Consider the following 15704-nt stretch of genomic DNA (forward strand, 5'->3'; position numbering starts at 1 on the left):
TGCCGGTCCCAGGGGTGGCATATCCTGGGGACAACTGTCAATGCAAGGGTGGGGCCCAGCCATGGCCCAGCCCCACTGCACAGGGATGGCCATTGGCCAGCCCTGCTCTGCCCAGCCCCAGGTGGCAGCCAGGACCTCAGGGTCCCTCCCCAGCCCCCTTGGCTTTGATTCTGGCAGCTTTAGAGCTGCTGCAGAGGTGAGAATTCTGTGGTGGAAAAAGGCCTGCCTGTGGTTTGCTCACCCTGTAAGAAGCACAAACGCCAAAGGGAGCCCAAGCAGTGGCTCTGCGAGGGCCTTGGATGGTTTTCAGAGCAGGGCTGGCTGGAAACCGCCCCTGCAGGGGCAGCTGAGAGGGAACCAGTCCGGAAATGCAGCAATTGATTATTTGTTCCTCTTGGTACGGTACTGAGAGAGCCCCAGAACTACTGCTAAGACAACAACAATCTGCTCAACAACCTCCCTTGGACCCTCCTTCTTGAACAAAACCTGCAGCCTTCTGGAACCTCATGGAAAGAAAGTTTGGGTTCAGGCTCTAGCCACCAGATAAGAGGGAAAAGTGTGTGAATATAGAGCAGTGGCTCTGCCTGTGGCTGTGGTGGGGCTGTAGAGAGGGACCCTGCCTGGATTCAAGGTGTTCCCAAAGCTGCTCCATCCCTGCTGTCCTCACCTGCAGGAGAGGCTGAGCGTTTGCAGGAATTGTGGCGTAAAGCCACCAGAGGGGCTGTTGTGGACCCCAGAGCTGCCTGGGGTCAGGCGCTGCCTTCCTTCCATTCGGGATCATGGAGAGCAGTCGCGGGTGTTGCGGAGGGCGTGTGCCTGGCCCTGGGACACTGCTACGCTGCCCCTGGGCACTGGGATCCAACCTGCTGCCTTGGCAGCTTCTGCCCGCTGCCGGTGGTGGTGCCGGGAGCGATTGGTGTCCGTGAGTTTGCAAAAGGAGCGATTTCCCCTGGTGCCTCCCGTGCGAGGCCGCCATGGCCCCTGAGGGGATGGAGCTCGCCCGGGGCGGCCCCTGCTGGCCGGGAGTGCTCCCTGCAGCGCCCCCTGCTGGCCGGAAGTGCTCCCTGCAGCGCCCCCTGCTGGCCGGGAGTGCTCCCTGCAGCGCCCCCTGCTGGCCGGGAGTGCTCCCTGCAGCGCCGCCTGCTGGCTGCGGTTATCAGTGCCACAAAAACATGTGGCGCTGAGCGGGAGGGAATGTTCAGGTTTGTGTTGTTTGTTCTCTTCTGGTTTTTAAATTTCTTAGTAAAGAGCTACACTTTCATACACTTTTGCTTGGAAGCACCATCATTTTTGAAATTAAAAAATGTTCTAGAGATGGATCTTCTTTCCATTCCAGGAACGTTCCTGCTTTCCTTGACAGATATTTCTCATTTAAATGAGTTTCCAACTCCTGGGTCCCAGTGTGGATGGGACAGACACCCCAAGAGAAGACAGGGTCAGGGACATGATCACCCCTTTCTCTGCCTTTTAAGCCAGTTGAGCCACCAAATGCCCTTTCCCCAGGTGGCACTGCTGGTCATGTTGCCACTCAGGAGCTGGCTGTGGCTGTGGCTGGCAGTGTTCCATGGCTGACAGACTGATAGACAGATGGGGCCCTGTCTCACTTAAAGCAAGGTCTGACCCAACCCTGCCACACACAGGTGTTCCAAAATGTCTCGAGATATCAAACTTTTCCTGCCTCTGACAGCCCACCCTGTGCCACGGCCTGATCCCAACTGCCCTGAGAAAGGGAGAGGCTCCTGAACCCCCACAGGGCCTTTGTGAAATCCTCGTGTGGGGAACATGGTAGAGGGGGGGTTTGGGATAGGGGACAAGAGAATCCAGAGCCTTCTGAAGGCCTCTTTGGCCATCAGGGCAAGGAAGGTTCAGGGCCCTGCCAGGTTCCTCTAGTAGAGGAAATATCCTGGGGAAATGTCTGGGTGTTTGTGCCTTTTTGGAGGCTTTCCCTGGAAATAGTTGTATTTGTGACCATTTGGACTCTGAAGCTTGTTGCTGTTGCTGTTGGTTTTATTGTCTCTGGTTGCTGTTTCAGGAAATTGTTCTTCTCTCAGCCCTTTGGGATCTTTGTGCCTCCACGGGGAGGGAGAGGGGCACTTTTTAGTGGCAGCACACACAGGAGTGGGTGCCCATGGGTGGGGACCCTCAGTGCCCCCCAGTTCCCCCCAGTGTCACAGCACATTCCCGTAGATGTCTCCGGGTTCCCGTGGTCGCCCCTGGGGTCCCCGCAGCTCCGCGTAGGTGACCTGGGGATCCTGGAGGGTGGTGGCACGGGGGGACACTGCGAGAGACAGGGGCTGTGGGATCTGGGTGGGGTGACACTCGTGGGTGATGTGTCCCTCTGTGTGTGTCCCCCCCATACTCACCCCCTGCCCTCTTGGTGACCATGACGTGGGTGTACAGCACCTCCCCCTCCTCTTGGGGGGCTGGGGGATCTGGAGGGGGCCTGAGGAAATAAAGCAGATATGGGGGATGGAGATGGGAGGTCTTGGGGGTTGGGGTAAAAGGAGAGAGGGTGGTTTGAGCCCCCCACTCACCTTTCCTGGTTCTTCCTGGCAGCTACAAAGGAAAGAGGGGAGGGGTGACTGTGGGGTCTCCAGGGCCTTGACCCCTCTCAGGTCTCCTGAATTCCCACAGGGCCCCCAATGCCCCTCAGGATCCTCAAGCATCCCTGAAGACCCCAGAATTCCTCCCCAGTTCCCCCAGACCAACTCAGTGTCAAGAACCCAACACCCGGCATGGACAGAGACCCCCCCAAACATCCCCAGGGCCCCTGAAAGAACCCCCAACATCCCTGCAGGACCCTCCAGCACCTCCCCAAATCTTGCAGAACCCCCAGACAAGGTTACAATTCTGGGGCTCTGGGAACCGACCTATCGCTCCCCAATTCTGTGGGGCTTCCTACAGCTCCCTGGGACCCCTGTTCCCCCATTGTCACCCACCCACACGGTGCCACCGGTGCCAGGCCACAATGACACCCATGAGCAGGAGCAGGAACAAAAGGGCCCCACTGAGCCCCGCAGCCACTGCAAGAAACAGAGGGAACACATCAGGCTCTCCCATCAGCCCAGGGGTCCTGCACTCCCTGGTGATCCTGTGTGACCCCACCTGTGTCCCTGTGTGTCCCTGTGCCCCTGTAAGTCCCTGTGTCCTGTGGTGTCACCTCCTTGACACTGCAGGTGATGTTGACATTGGCCACAGGCACTGTGGGGACAGAGGCAGAGCTGAGGCCACAGGGAGGGGCTGGCAGCTGGTGTTGGAGAATAAGGACAGGGGAGAGGGATGTGGTGCGGGATGTCGGGGATGGGGTCACACCACAGGGGGGCAGGGAGCAAGGAAGGAGGTGGAAGGATAGGAGAAAGTGTCTGGGGGACATGGAGGTGCCCATGCAGGTAATCAGGGGAGGCTGTGGGGGCTCCCCGTGCCCATCCCCACACTCACTGCGCACCCTGACGCGGAACCAGGCACTGCTCTTCCGCACAGCTCCCCCCTTGGATTGCACCTCGCAGCTGTAATTCCCCGAGTGGGAGACCCCCACAGCGGGCACCAGCAGCTGTGGGGACCCCTGTGGGCCCCCAACCACCTGCCCATCCCGATAGAACACGTGCAGGAGAGGGGCTCGGGGCCGCAGGGGACTGGGGGTGCTGAGGCAGCTGAGAGTCAGGGAGGACCCCTCGGTGGGCTCAGGGGGACCCTCCAGCACTGGCACCGTGAAGAGTTCTGGGAAGGAGAGGGGAGGGGGATTTTTGAGTCTGAGTCCCTGGAGAGGGGCTGTGGGGGTTTCAGGGTTGGGGCTGTGGCTTGCTCACCGTGCACTGTCACTGTCACCGGCATTGACTCCTGCCACCCCCAGGATCCAGCCTGGGCTTTGCAGCGATAGCGGCCATTGTGGTGCAGCTGCAGAGGGGACAGGCACATCTCGGTGCCATTGGGAAACACCCCCAGTTTCTTCTTCTCATGGTAGAAGGACACCGAGCCGATTGCACTGTCCCACCAGCGCCGGCAGCGCAGTGTCACTGTGTCCCCCTCCAGCAGCGTACGCGCTGGCACCTGCAGCACCAGCCAGCCTGGTGGGCAGAGGGGTTCTGTCACACCCGATGGCACTGGGATTCCCTATCTGGTCACACCCAATGCACCAGGGGTCCCAAATTCCAACACAGAGTCCCTCCACACTGGGATGCTCTGGGATGTCCCGAGAGTAGGGGACAGGCTCTGGTCACACAGGAGGTGACTCATGGAGTGAAGCCCACCCAGAGCCCTCGGGGTCCCCACAGGTGCCAGGGTGGGGACACCCAAACCCCCCTCACCATTTGAGACACTCACGGTGGGGCTGAGCCCACTGCCAGGTCTGTCACACATGTAGGTGCCACTGTCAGTGACAGTGAAGTGATCGCGTCCCTCCTGCCCCCAGCGCTGCCCATCCTTGTACCAGGTGGTGGCACTGGCAGTCCCTGAGCCCTGGCAGGTCAGTGTCACCCGGTCCCACCACACTGCTGGCGTCCAGGGGGGCTCCACAAGGAGCTGGGTGGTCTGGGCACCTACAGATGACAGGAGACACCAGTCTGCCAGGGCCAGTGTGGGGCTGGGGACAGCGGGGTGGAGACACGGCATCCCCCGAGGACTCACCAGCAAGGCTGAGAGTTTGGGCTGGAAGGGAGAAGGGACAGAGCTCAGTGGGGGTGGCACAGCAGGGACAGAGGCACAAGGGCACGCGGTGTTGGGGCTTTCCCCAAAAGGTCTCCATGGGGGCACTGGTGTGGCACATATGTCTTAAGGAGAGTGACACAGCAGCCAACCCATGCTGGCACAGGTCACCCCTGCCAGCCCCACAGCCACATCCCCATCCCCCTGTGCCCATGATCCCACTCCGCTGGCACCTGTCCCCATTGCCCTAGCACATGGTGCTTGTCCCCTTGTCCCATTCCCTGCATCCCTGTGTCCCTCTACTCACAGCTGCCCCAGCCCCAATATTTCTTTTGCTACATCCTTGTCTCCACATGTCAGTTCCCCTTTTCTGCCCCCCTGTTTCTGTCCCCACAACCAACCCTCATCTCTGGTCACACTGGGCTCCATGCCCTGCTGGCCTTGGGGACTTAAGGGGACCCCGCAGCCCCCTGTGTCCCCCTCCCCCTCCCCACCCCTGGGCTGTCAGGTCCCTGTCTGGAGCACTCACCCCACAGGAGCAGCGCCACCTTCCCGGCCATCCTGGTGTCCCCAGCCATGTGGACTGGCTGTCACTCGCTGCTGTGGCCACCGCTCCCCTGGCTGGCGGCTCTTCGGATGAAGGGGAAGGAAGCGAGGTCACGTCTCATCCTCATGTGTAGGTGGCCCTTGGTGGGGGCAGGGTGGCCACAAACTGGGGACAGGCTGGGGACTTGATGGGATAATCTGGGGACATGGTGGGGGATGCTGTTGCCAGGAGTGAGGGGCTCAGGGGATGTGGGGAACCAAGGATGCGTGCCCAGGGGAATTGGGGTCTCTATGCCTGGGGGGATTCAGGGATGGGGGTGCTGTGGAAACATGGTCCCCAAGGATTTGGGGTCATGACCTGTGGGTGCCAGGGTTGGGGGTGCAGGGGGAAAAAGGGGACCCTCGGGAATAGCGGTTCTGGGGGAAGAAGCAGCCCATGGGATGGGATCAAGGCAATGGTGGTCCTGGGCAATGGCAGTCCTGGGATGGGGGTCCCCAGGGAGGAGAGGCCAAGGCAATGGGGGTCCCATGGCTGGGTTCCCAGGGGAATGGGGGTGCCAGGGATGGGCAGTGGCTGAGTGGGCATGGGGATCACAGCTCCTTCATGGGATGCCTCAGATTTTGGGGTGACTCAGAGCCCAGCACAGCCCCCACCCCTGGGACACCGCAGGGCTGTCCTGGGAGGCTCTGGGTCTTGGCCCCACACACCCCTGGGTCAGGTCCCCCCATTTCCTGGGTCAGTGATCTCAGGGAACAACTGATGCCCAATTGGTTCAGACAAAATCATACATCCATGGAATAAAGTCAAAAATCCTTCCCACACCATTATTTTCCCAATAAAGAACCAACTCAGCAAAAATCAAACTGACAAAGTAAAAATTGCTCTGCTTTATTGAATCCATTGTTTCCCAACAAGTCACTCACAAGAAAAACACAAACAAATCCCAAAGGAATGAGACTTCTTGGTTTCCTTTAGGAGCCCATTGGTGCATCCCACAGCAGTGTTTGCTTGTGGATAACACAGAGTGTGGAATCTCCCTGAGTGTCCAACAGCTCCACGGGATTGTTCCCTGCCTGCTGGGCAGCAACCCAGCCCCTAAGGAAGCCTTTCCTTGGGCCATATTTAGGAACTCTCCCCATTTTTCTCATGCGCAGCCTGAAACTTGATTGACTTCCCATGGATTCTGCTCCCAAAAAGGGGAGAAACTCTGTCCATCCTTGGGACAGTGCACAGGAATCTGTGGAAATGCCCGTGTGTGCCTCAGGCTCTGATTCCCTGGTAAATCCACTCCAGCCTGCCCTGAATTCCCCTGCCTGGGCACTCCCTGCTCCTGCTGTGACACCACTGTTCCCCAGACCCTCGTGTGCAGCCCCTGATCAATATTTTCACACTGTTTCCTCTCTTCTGGTGTGCACATCCAGAACACAAACATTATTTCTGGAAGGTTCCAGAAGGCTGCAGTTGTTGTTTAAGAAGGAGGGTGCAGGTCAGGTTGTTGGGCAGATTGTTTTTGTCTTTGCTGTAGCTTTGTGGTTTTCTCAGTCTCCTGGCGACAGGGACAAATGAACAATTACTGCATTTCCGGACTGCTTCCCCCACAGCTGCCCCTGCAGGGGGGGTTTCCAGCCAGCCTTGCTCAGAAAACCATCCAAGGCCCTCGCAGAGCCACTGCTTGGGCTCCCTTTGGGTTTTGTGCTTCTTACAGGGTGAGCAAACCACAGGCAGGCCTTTTTCCACCACAGAATTCTCACCTCTGCAGCAGCTCTAAAGCTCCCACAATCAAAGCCAAGGGGGTGGGGGGACCCTGAGGTGCTGGCTGCCACCTGGGGCTGGGCAGAGCAGGGCTGGCCAATGGCTGGGTCCCACCCTTGGATTGACAGTTGTCCCCAGGATGTGCCACCCCTGGCACAGGCACCCAGCCAGGAATGTGCAGGGACATTTCCAGAACTGCCATGCCCAGGAAAGGAGTCCCCATGCCAGGATGTTCCACCCCCTGCGAGGGAATCCCTCCAGAAAAGTACCTCCTAGATGTGCCCCCCCAGGATACAACCCCCTGCCCTTTCCCATCTGACTCTCAGCACAAACGCCCTCTTCCATCTTGTCCAGGACAAGAAAAGTGAAAGTGATGAGGGGCCACAGCCCAACACATCCATCCCCCACAGCCTCCCCACCCTTCCCTGCACCCCATTTGCCCCCTCCCCTGTGTCCCCCCAACCCCTTCCCTGCTCAGGTGCTCCCCTGGATTGCTGAGCCAGAAACCGGGGGTGAGAGGACATTGCACAAAAGTGAGGAAAATACAGAAAAAAAGATAAATAAATAGAGGAAAAAGCCAAGGGCAGGAGAGAGCACAGAGGCAGAGCTACCCAGGACCCACATGCCCAAGAAACAAGCTCCCCAGGCAGGCAGTGCTGGGCCCTGGGTCACCTGAAAATCAGAAGCACTCAAAGAAGGAGCTGTGACCCACAGGACTGCCCAGCCACTGCCCATCCCTGGCACCCCCATTTCCTTGGGAAATCATGGGACCTCCATTTCCTTGGCCTCTCCTCCCTGGGGACCTCCATCCCAGGACTGCCATTGCCCAGAACCACCATTGCCTTGAGCCCATCCCATGGGCTGCTCCTTCCACCAGAACCCCTCTTCCTGAGGGTCCCCTTTTTCCCCCAGCACCCCAACCCTGGCACCCACAGGCCATGACCCCAAATCCCTGGGGACCATGTTTCCACAGCACCCCCATCCCTGAATGCCCCCAGGCATGGAGACCTTGATTCCTCTGGACCCCCATTCTCCTAGACACCCATCCTTGGGTCCCCACATCCCCTGAGCCCCCCACTCCTGGCAACAGCATCGCCCACCATGTCACCACATTATCCCATCATGTCCCCAGCCTGCCCCAGCTTGTGGCCACCCTGCCCCCAACAAGGGCCACCTACACATGAGGATGAGACGTGACCTCGCTTCCTTCCCCTTCATCCGAAGAGCCTCCAGCCAGGGGAGCGGTGGCCACAGCAGCGAGTGACAGCCAGTCCACATGGCTGGGGACACCGGGATGGCCGGGAAGGTGGCGCTGCTCCTGTGGGGTGAGTGCCCCGGGCACGGGCCTGAAAGCCAAGGGATGGGGAGGGGAGGGGACACAGGGGGCCTGCGGGGTCCCCTGACGTCCCCAATGCCAGCAGTGCCAGTCCACAGTGGATCTTAGTGGGACTGGGGATGTAGGGTGGCTTTGGGGACAGGAACAGGGGGCAGGAATTTGGAGATGGAGATGTGGGGACAGGAATGTGGGGACTGGCACCCTTGGGCTCAAGTAGCTCTGGGGACAGGGAAAATGGAACTGGGAGGCAGGGACAGAAGGGGACAGGAACCATGAGGATGGGGCCATAGGGATGGGATCATGAGCTCGTGGGAGTGACCTGGGCCAGCATGGGCTGTGTCTGTGGTGTCCTCATGCCCGTGGTGTCCACAGTGTCCCCATGTTCTGCCTCAGCCCAGGATGGCCTCAGTGTCGCTATTTCCAAGGTGTCCATGCCACACGGATGTGGTGCACAGGTGGCTGTGACACAGACATGTCCCCCTGCCTCGCCAACTCTTTTGGGGACCACCCTCATGCACTTTCTCACAAGAACTGCTGTCCCCATGTGGACAGTTTGTGGACAGCCCCCACGCCCTGTTTCCTGTGTGGGTCTGTTCCCACAGTGCCACCCCCATTGAGCCCTGTCCCTTCTTGCTTCCAGCCTAGACCCTCGGCCTCGCTGGTGAGTCCTCGGGGGATGCCATGGCCCCACCCTGCTGTCTCCAGCACTGCGCTGGCCGTGGCAGGCTGCTGTCACTTGCAGGTGCTCACACCACCCAGATCCTCATGGAGTCCCCCTGGCGGCCAGCGGTGGGACCGGGTGACACTCACCTGCCAGGGCTCAGGGACCACGGGTGCCATCACCTGGTACAAGGATGGGCAGCGCTGGTGGCAGGGACGCGACCACGTCACTGTCATTGAGAAAGGCACCTACATGTGTTACAGACCTGGCACAGGGCGTAGCCCCACCATGAAGATCTCAGATGGTGAGGGGCATCTGGGTGTCCCCAGCCTGGCGCCTGTGGGGACCCCGAAGGCTCTGGGTGGGCTCCGCTCCATGGGTCACCTCCTGGTGATACCAGAGCCTGTCCCCTGCCCTGGGGACAACCCAGAGCATCCTAGTGTGAGGAGACTTCTCTCTCACACAATGGGTGGCCCCTGGTGTCTCCTGGTGCCATCATGACCCTCCTGATGGCTCTGGTGTGACAGGTCCCCTCTATCCTCCAGACTGGCTGGTGCTGCAGGTGCCAGCACGGGCGCTGCTGGAGGGGGACACAGTGACATTATACTGACGGAACTGGTTGAACAAACAGCTCAGAGACGTGTACATCTACCATGAAGAGAAGCCTCTGAAGGGGCCCCAGGATGGGACCAAGCTGTCCCTGTCTCCCCTGCAGCTGCACCACAATGGGCGCTACAGCTGCCAAGGCTGGGTGAGCAATGTGGTGTCACTGTGGAAATAGTCGGAGCTGGTGCCAGTGACAGTGCGCAGTGAGTGCAGGGATAGAGACAGGGAAGCCCAACATCCTCCAAGGGTTTTCCCACCACTGCCTGAATCCTTCGTCCCTCCCTTTACTTCCCCCTGGGTCACCCAAAATTTCCCAAGCCCCTCTTTGTTTCTCCCATGACTGCCCAGCTCTCCCTGCAGATCCCTCATCCCTCTCCTTGTCCTCCCCAGCCCTCCCTGGCATCCCACAGCCCTTCCAAGGTCCCTGCTCCACCCGCTGGTCTCCCTTCCTTCCCTGGGTCCACTCGCCCATCTCTAAACCCCAAATCATTCCCTGAGTCTCCTCAGTCTTTTGTGTGATTCCTCATCTCTGCCTGGGTCTCTCCCCCTTTCCATGGGGTCTCGCCATTGTCCCCAGGTCCCAACATGCCTCCCAGGATCCATTCAGCTCATTGGGATCCTCTCCACTCCGCTTCAATCCCCCTCTTTCCATTCCTGTGTCAGCCATCCCTCCTGGGTCCCCAATCCCTCCTGTGTCCCCCTGCAGGGGTTCCACCCTCGGCGGTGTCCCTGTGGGCGCAGCCCCCTGGGGGACAGGTGGCACTTGGGGATCGCCTGGTGCTGAGCTGCACAGTGGCTGCGGGGACAGGTCCTCTGTCCTTCTTCTGGCACCAGGATGGCTCGATGGCACAGCTGAGCACTGGCCCCCACCTGGAGCTGAGCCACGTTGGGAACAATGACAGCGGCCAGTACCGGTGCCGGGTCAGTGAAGGGGACAGCGTGGCCGAGAGTGACCCCCTGAATGTCACCGTCCTGGGTGAGTGGGACCCTTGGGCTGAGGGTGACCCCACCCACGGCACCCCCATCCCATCTCGCCGGGTCTCAGCCCTGTCTCTGTCCCCACAATGCCCGTGGCCAATGCCACCATCACCCCTGGTCCCCCGGCACACCAGGTGCATGCAGGTGACAACGTGACCCTGCGCTGCTCGGTGCAGGTGGGCTCAACCCCTGTCACCTTCACCTGGCTGCACAATGGGCAGGAGGTGGCCCGGGGTCCCCTCCTGGCCCTCAGGGACATCGATGTGGGACATTTGGGCACCTACCAGTGCATGGCCACCAACCAGCTGGGACAGGATGGGCACCAAGTGTTCCGGGCACTCAGCCCAGAGCTGGCCCTGTTGGAAACCCCTGACTCACACTGGAGGTGACCCCTCGCACACCCTGGGTCACAGGTGGGGTCACACAGGATCACCAGGGAGTTCAGGACCCCTGGGGTTAAGGGTGACCCCGATGTGTCCCCTTCTGTTTCCTGCAGTGGCCGCAGGGGTCAGTGGGGCCCTTTTGTTCCTGCTCCTGCTCATTGTGGTGAGGGTGTGGGTGTCATTGTGGCCTGGCAACAGTAGCGCTGTGTGGGTCGGTGACAATGGGGGAGACCGGAGTCTCAGGGAAATGTAGAGGCCCCCAGAGTTGTGGAACCATAGGGCAGCACCCACCACCCCAGAATTGTAACCTTGGGGGTTCTGTAGGATTTGGGGAGGTGCTGGAGGGTCCTGCAGGGATGTTGGGGGTTTTTTCAGGGGCCTTGGGGGCATTTGGGGATCTCTGTCCCTGCTGTGCTTTGGGTTCTTGAGGCCGACTTGGTTGGGGGCACTGGGGATGTTAATGAATGCTGGGTGGCTTCAGGGATGCTTGGGGGTCCTGAGGGGAATTGAGGGTCCTGAGGGGGCTCAGGAATCCTGAGAGGGGTCAGGGTACCTCAGACCCCACAGTCACGCCTCCCCTCTTTCCTTTGCAGATTCCAGGAAGCATCAGGAAAGGTGAGTGGAGGTCTCCAGGCATGAGTCCCCTTTTACCCCCACCCCATAGCTCTCGATCCCCTCCCCTACATCCCCTTTATTCCCTCAGGCCCCCCCCCCAGATTCCCTGGCCCCCCAAGAGGAGGGACAGGTGCTGTACACCCACGTCGTGGTCACCAAGAGGGCAGGGGGTGAGTACAGGGGGGACACACGCAGAGGGACACGTCACCCACGTGTGTCACCCCACCCAGATCCCACAGCCCGTGTCTCTCGCAGCGTCCCCCCGTGCCACCACCCTCCAGGATCCCCAGGTGACCTACGCGGAGCTGCAGGGACCCCAGGGGTGACCACGGGAACCCGGTGACATCTACGGGAATGTGCTGTGACACTGGGGGGAACTGGGGGGCACTGCGGGTCTCCACCCATGGGTACCCACTCCTGTGTGTGCTGCCACTAAAAAGTGCCCCTCTCCCTCCCCGTGGAGGCACAAAGATCCCAAAGGGCTGAGAGAAGAACAATTTCCTGAAACAGCAACCAGAGACAATAAAACCAACAGCAACAGGAACAAGGTTCAGAGTCACAAGGGTCCCAAAAGGAACGATTTCTAGGGAATGCTCCCAATAAGGAACAAACCCGACACACTCCTCCAGCACATTTCTCTACCAGAGGAACCTTGCAGGGCCCTGGACCTTCATTGCTGTGATGGCCAAAGCGGCCTTCAGAAGGCTCTGGATTTTCTTCTCCCCTGTCCCAAATCCCTTCTGTGCCTTGTTCCCCACACGAGGATGTCACAAAGACCCTGTGGGGGTTCCAGAGCCTCCCCATTTTCCAGGGCAGTTGGGATCAGGCCATGGCAGTTGAATTCCCTCTGTCCCCACAGATCTGCCCAAGCCCCACGATGCCCTCTGGGTTCCCTGAAATCCCCTCTCCTGAGACAATCTGTGCCAAGGATTCGCGGGGCCTCAGGGCCAGTCCCAAGGGCCTGTTTTGGCCATTCCCAGTTGGGGTCACTTCATCTCCCAGCTCAGTCCCTGTTGGGATCGCCCTACCACCCCAGGAATAGAGGTGGATTCTGCCCCTAGGGATCTCGATGGCATCAGGGACATTGTGCCCTGGGGCCACCTAAAGCCGTGAGCTCCTGTGGCTCTGCTGTGCCAGGCCGTGGATCCACACAGTCCAAGGGATCCCAGTGTCCCTTTGGCCCACTTGGCAGGAGCCAGGGCCCCTCTGAAGGAACCCATGGGTTTCAGGCTGTAAATCCCCCCGGCTAGTTTGGTATTTAAGCCAGCACGGATCCTAGACAAAGCAAAGGACGAGAAGCGCTCTTTCTCCACGTGGTTCTGATGTCCTGTTTTATTAGCTGGAAAGGGACATCTGCATCGTAGACCATTCAGGTGAAAAAAGAGACTGAATTCCAATTCCAAGGGACATTTATACCCGCGGAATGGGAGGCGGGGGCGGGAGGCCGCAGCCAATGGGACACCAGTGAGGAGGGGCGAAGGGAGAGGCTACAAGGGACAGATCACCTTAGGGAAAGGGGAAACATTCATGTAACATAACACCCAGTGCAGCATCTAAGTAACTATTCAGTGCATCACAACACCCCTCTAGTCCTGGTCTTGGCACTCACTCTTTGTAAATATGACCTGGAGGTCCCTTCCAGAGGATGGGAAGTAACATCATCCCTCCAGTTCTGACTGAGGACTTGCCCACGGGAGACTGGAGCAGATTTATCCTTGTAGAATTTCCTGTGGTGGTTGTTGTTCCTCTCAACTCCCATCCCTGTGCTGCCGGGGCACAGGGGGGTTTTCCATCCCATTTCCTCTCTGTGGTCCTGCAGGTAAAACCACAGGTTTGGGAGCACTGGGAGGAGGAGGAGGAGAGAAGAGCAAGTGCCCCGTGCAAAACACTGCTCAGAAAATATTATTTATTGGAAAACTCAGTCAATGGATGTGCTGGTTTGAAAGTCAGCCAGTGGGAGAAATGAACACTGCACAAATAACTTGAGAGAGATTTCAGGTCAGAATTATGATTTAATAGAAAGATTACAATAAATGCAATGATACAGAAAAACTGGCTTAAATCCACAAAGGCAGAGTACAACCTGGCATCCTGTCAGTCAGGGTGGTGGATGAAGTCCTGTTGAAGTGATGGTTGCAGTCTTGCTGAAAGCAGTGGTCCTGGGGAAGGTCTGTTCCTCCTGTGGAAGGTCTGGTCCTCCCCTGAGTCCATCAAGTGCTGCTGGTGTCCCAAGTCCCCTAAGAGCCCAGATTATATATGGTCAGATTCAGGCAGGAATGTTCACTACCTCCCTCAGGGCCGGGAATTTCAGTGGAATTATGTATTCCTATGACTCATGGGATGTTCTGGGGAATCCTTGATGGCCTGGGTCTCCACAGGCTGCCCACTGGGACTGAGTCAGTTTGGGAAGACAATCGAACACTGCCTGCAGGGTTTGCCTCCTTCCCTTATGGAACACCCAGCCTGCAGCCTGAGGGCTCGGCTGTGCACTGGGCAGCTGCAGGGAGTGACCCACCCATTCACAGTCCATCAAGATGGTGGGGATGGGAGGCTCTTATGGAATTTAGGGGTTTTCCCCATTGTTTCTTTCATCTTTCAATATCCAATTTCATTTATCAGCAAACTACAGTTTGTAAAGGCAAATCTCTTTTTCCATTCATCAATCAGTGGAATCCTCCCCATTGTTTCTTGTATCTCCCAGTGCTAGTTTTATCTACCAGCCCACCCAGAGCTTGTTTGTAAAGACAAATCCGTCATTCCTCTCAAGACAGTGAGTGCTGATAGTTGGCAAATCTGTAGCAGGTGTCCTCATCCTACGTTCATTGGATGTTATCCCATCCAAGCAGGCATTTTAACACAAGCATACTTATAGCAGCTATTTCACTACTATGTCCAAGCTTAATTAACAACAGAAATAAAAACTATATCTTTATAACTGTTATAGATACATATTATAATACTGGATTGTCGCAAATATTAAAATGGATTTTATATGTCTGGTGTTAAAAATAATATTGCTATAAAGATATAGATTTGCCAACTAACAGCACCCATCATCTGAAGACAGCGTGGACCAAGACACAAAACTGAAGATGATAATAAAAAGGACTAAAACCACAACCAAGGAATATGCATGCTCTAAAAAAGCAGACCCAAGGAGGAGTCACAGCAAACAGTTCTTGCAATATGTTAACTAATTTGGGAAAATAGTTTACTATACATAAAGGGTCTATGAATATGCAACAGGCTGATGTAAAAGAAAAGGTATTTAAGGGATATCCCCCAAGAAAACAGTGTGGTCTTGGCTGAGTGCCAAGATGCACCCAGCCATAACAGTCTTTGCTCTATGGTCCTTGTCTCCTATTGTCATTTATTAAACTTTCTAAATTTTCACAGCAGAGTGAATGTGTTTTTCAACAACAGGTCTTCCCAAACCATTATCACCGAGTTCCCTTTTGAAAGTCAATTTGGTATCACCCGGTTTAGATGTGATAGTCCATTCCTCAGGTTCCTTCACAAGGCCTTTGATTCTGCTGGCATGAATCCAGCCTCTTTCCCTGGTTCCGATTGCTGCCTCAGTAGTACCTGAAAAGGACTTCTTAACGGAACAGGGACAGTGACAAGAGGAAGACAATACTATATCAGCATTTGCCATCAGCATTCCCCAAAACTTGCTGGGTTTAGCAAAAACCTTTTTTCCACAGCCACCTCTTCTTCTTGTATCCAGCTGTGCTAACAGCTGCAGAGGCAAATTCTTCTATCTGTGAGCTACAATTAGTTACACAAGAAAGGCCAGGCCGATTTTAACACGAGATGAATCACATCTATTGCTTTTTACCCTCTGAGCAATATTTACCTGTGTCAGCATCTCAGACTCATTCCTCAGAACAAAAGCCCCCCCTTCCCAACAGCAAGAAAAAAGAAAAGAAACAAACAGAAAGGAAAAAGAAATTTTGTTTTAAAAATAAACAGCTTTGCGAGGTTTGGAGCGCCAGCGAGAGATTAAGGCTATCTCTTCCTTGATCTTACCTCTCGCACTGGCCCCTCTCTCTCTTTTCCCAGCAGCGCTTTCAAAGCTGGCCCTCGCCCTTCCCCTGCTGCCACCACTGCACCGCAGCGGCCCCGGCGAGGGCGGGCCCTGCCTTAGCGGGAGCGGGGGACACTCGCAGACAGTCACCTGCACAG

The 15704-nt window shown here is 57.2% G+C and overlaps 3 protein-coding genes and 1 long non-coding RNA gene across 23 annotated transcripts in view; 1 reads left to right on the plus strand and 3 right to left on the minus strand.

Annotated features, from left to right (window-relative positions):
- LOC119711495 (low affinity immunoglobulin gamma Fc region receptor III-like) overlaps positions 1-13273 on the plus strand; it is a 30412-nt gene extending 17139 nt beyond the window's left edge. The window contains exons 1-5 of one of the 4 annotated variants that reach the window (XM_038161822.1): positions 8141-8265; positions 9483-10519; positions 11498-11519; positions 11608-11689; positions 11775-13273. In XM_038161822.1, the coding sequence (XP_038017750.1) occupies positions 10129-10519; positions 11498-11519; positions 11608-11689; positions 11775-11813 (534 nt within the window). In that variant the 5' untranslated portion in view covers positions 8141-8265; positions 9483-10128 and the 3' untranslated portion in view covers positions 11814-13273. The other 3 variants (XR_005259728.1, XM_038161823.1, XM_038161821.1) reach the window with 3 other exon arrangements.
- The window catches only part of LOC119711489 (Fc receptor-like protein 5), a 73236-nt gene that overhangs the window by 7956 nt on the left and 49576 nt on the right, over positions 1-15704 (minus strand). The window lies entirely within an intron of this gene.
- LOC119711490 (Fc receptor-like A) lies at positions 1967-5394 on the minus strand. Of its 10 annotated transcripts, none has more exons than XM_038161802.1 (10): positions 5171-5288; positions 4624-4644; positions 4321-4535; positions 3807-3894; positions 3439-3717; positions 3106-3201; positions 2940-3023; positions 2535-2556; positions 2364-2443; positions 1981-2294 (listed from the first exon to the last, which is right to left on the minus strand). In XM_038161802.1, the coding sequence occupies exons 1-10, from the start codon at positions 5217-5219 to the stop codon at positions 2143-2145; spliced, it is 1086 nt and encodes a 361-aa protein (XP_038017730.1). In that variant the 5' UTR covers positions 5220-5288; the 3' UTR covers positions 1981-2142. The 10 variants fall into 10 exon arrangements, with proteins under 10 accessions (XP_038017726.1, XP_038017730.1, XP_038017724.1 ...); XM_038161796.1 differs by having other exon boundaries at positions 3807-4064; positions 4305-4535; positions 5171-5287; XM_038161799.1 differs by having other exon boundaries at positions 2032-2278; positions 3807-4064; positions 4305-4535; positions 5171-5389.
- LOC119711499 lies at positions 13409-15507 on the minus strand. Its single transcript, XR_005259730.1, has 2 exons — positions 15376-15507; positions 13409-15117 (listed from the first exon to the last, which is right to left on the minus strand). It is a non-coding gene; the product is annotated as an uncharacterized LOC119711499 (long non-coding RNA).

The sequence above is a fragment of the Motacilla alba genome, chromosome 25, assembly GCF_015832195.1.
Source record: "Motacilla alba alba isolate MOTALB_02 chromosome 25, Motacilla_alba_V1.0_pri, whole genome shotgun sequence".
Classification (NCBI taxonomy): Eukaryota; Metazoa; Chordata; class Aves; order Passeriformes; family Motacillidae; genus Motacilla; species Motacilla alba.

Coding starts and splice junctions, on each gene's coding strand:
- LOC119711490 (XM_038161796.1), bottom strand. CDS start 5,219: ATGGCTGGGGACACCAGGATGGCCGGGAAGGTGGCGCTGCTCCTGTGG. Junction 2,444..2,534: donor GCCAGGAAGAACCAGGAAAG/GTGAGTGGGGGG, acceptor TTATTTCCTCAG/GCCCCCTCCAGATCCCCCAG. Junction 2,295..2,363: donor GGTCACCAAGAGGGCAGGGG/GTGAGTATGGGG, acceptor CAGATCCCACAG/CCCCTGTCTCTCGCAGTGTC.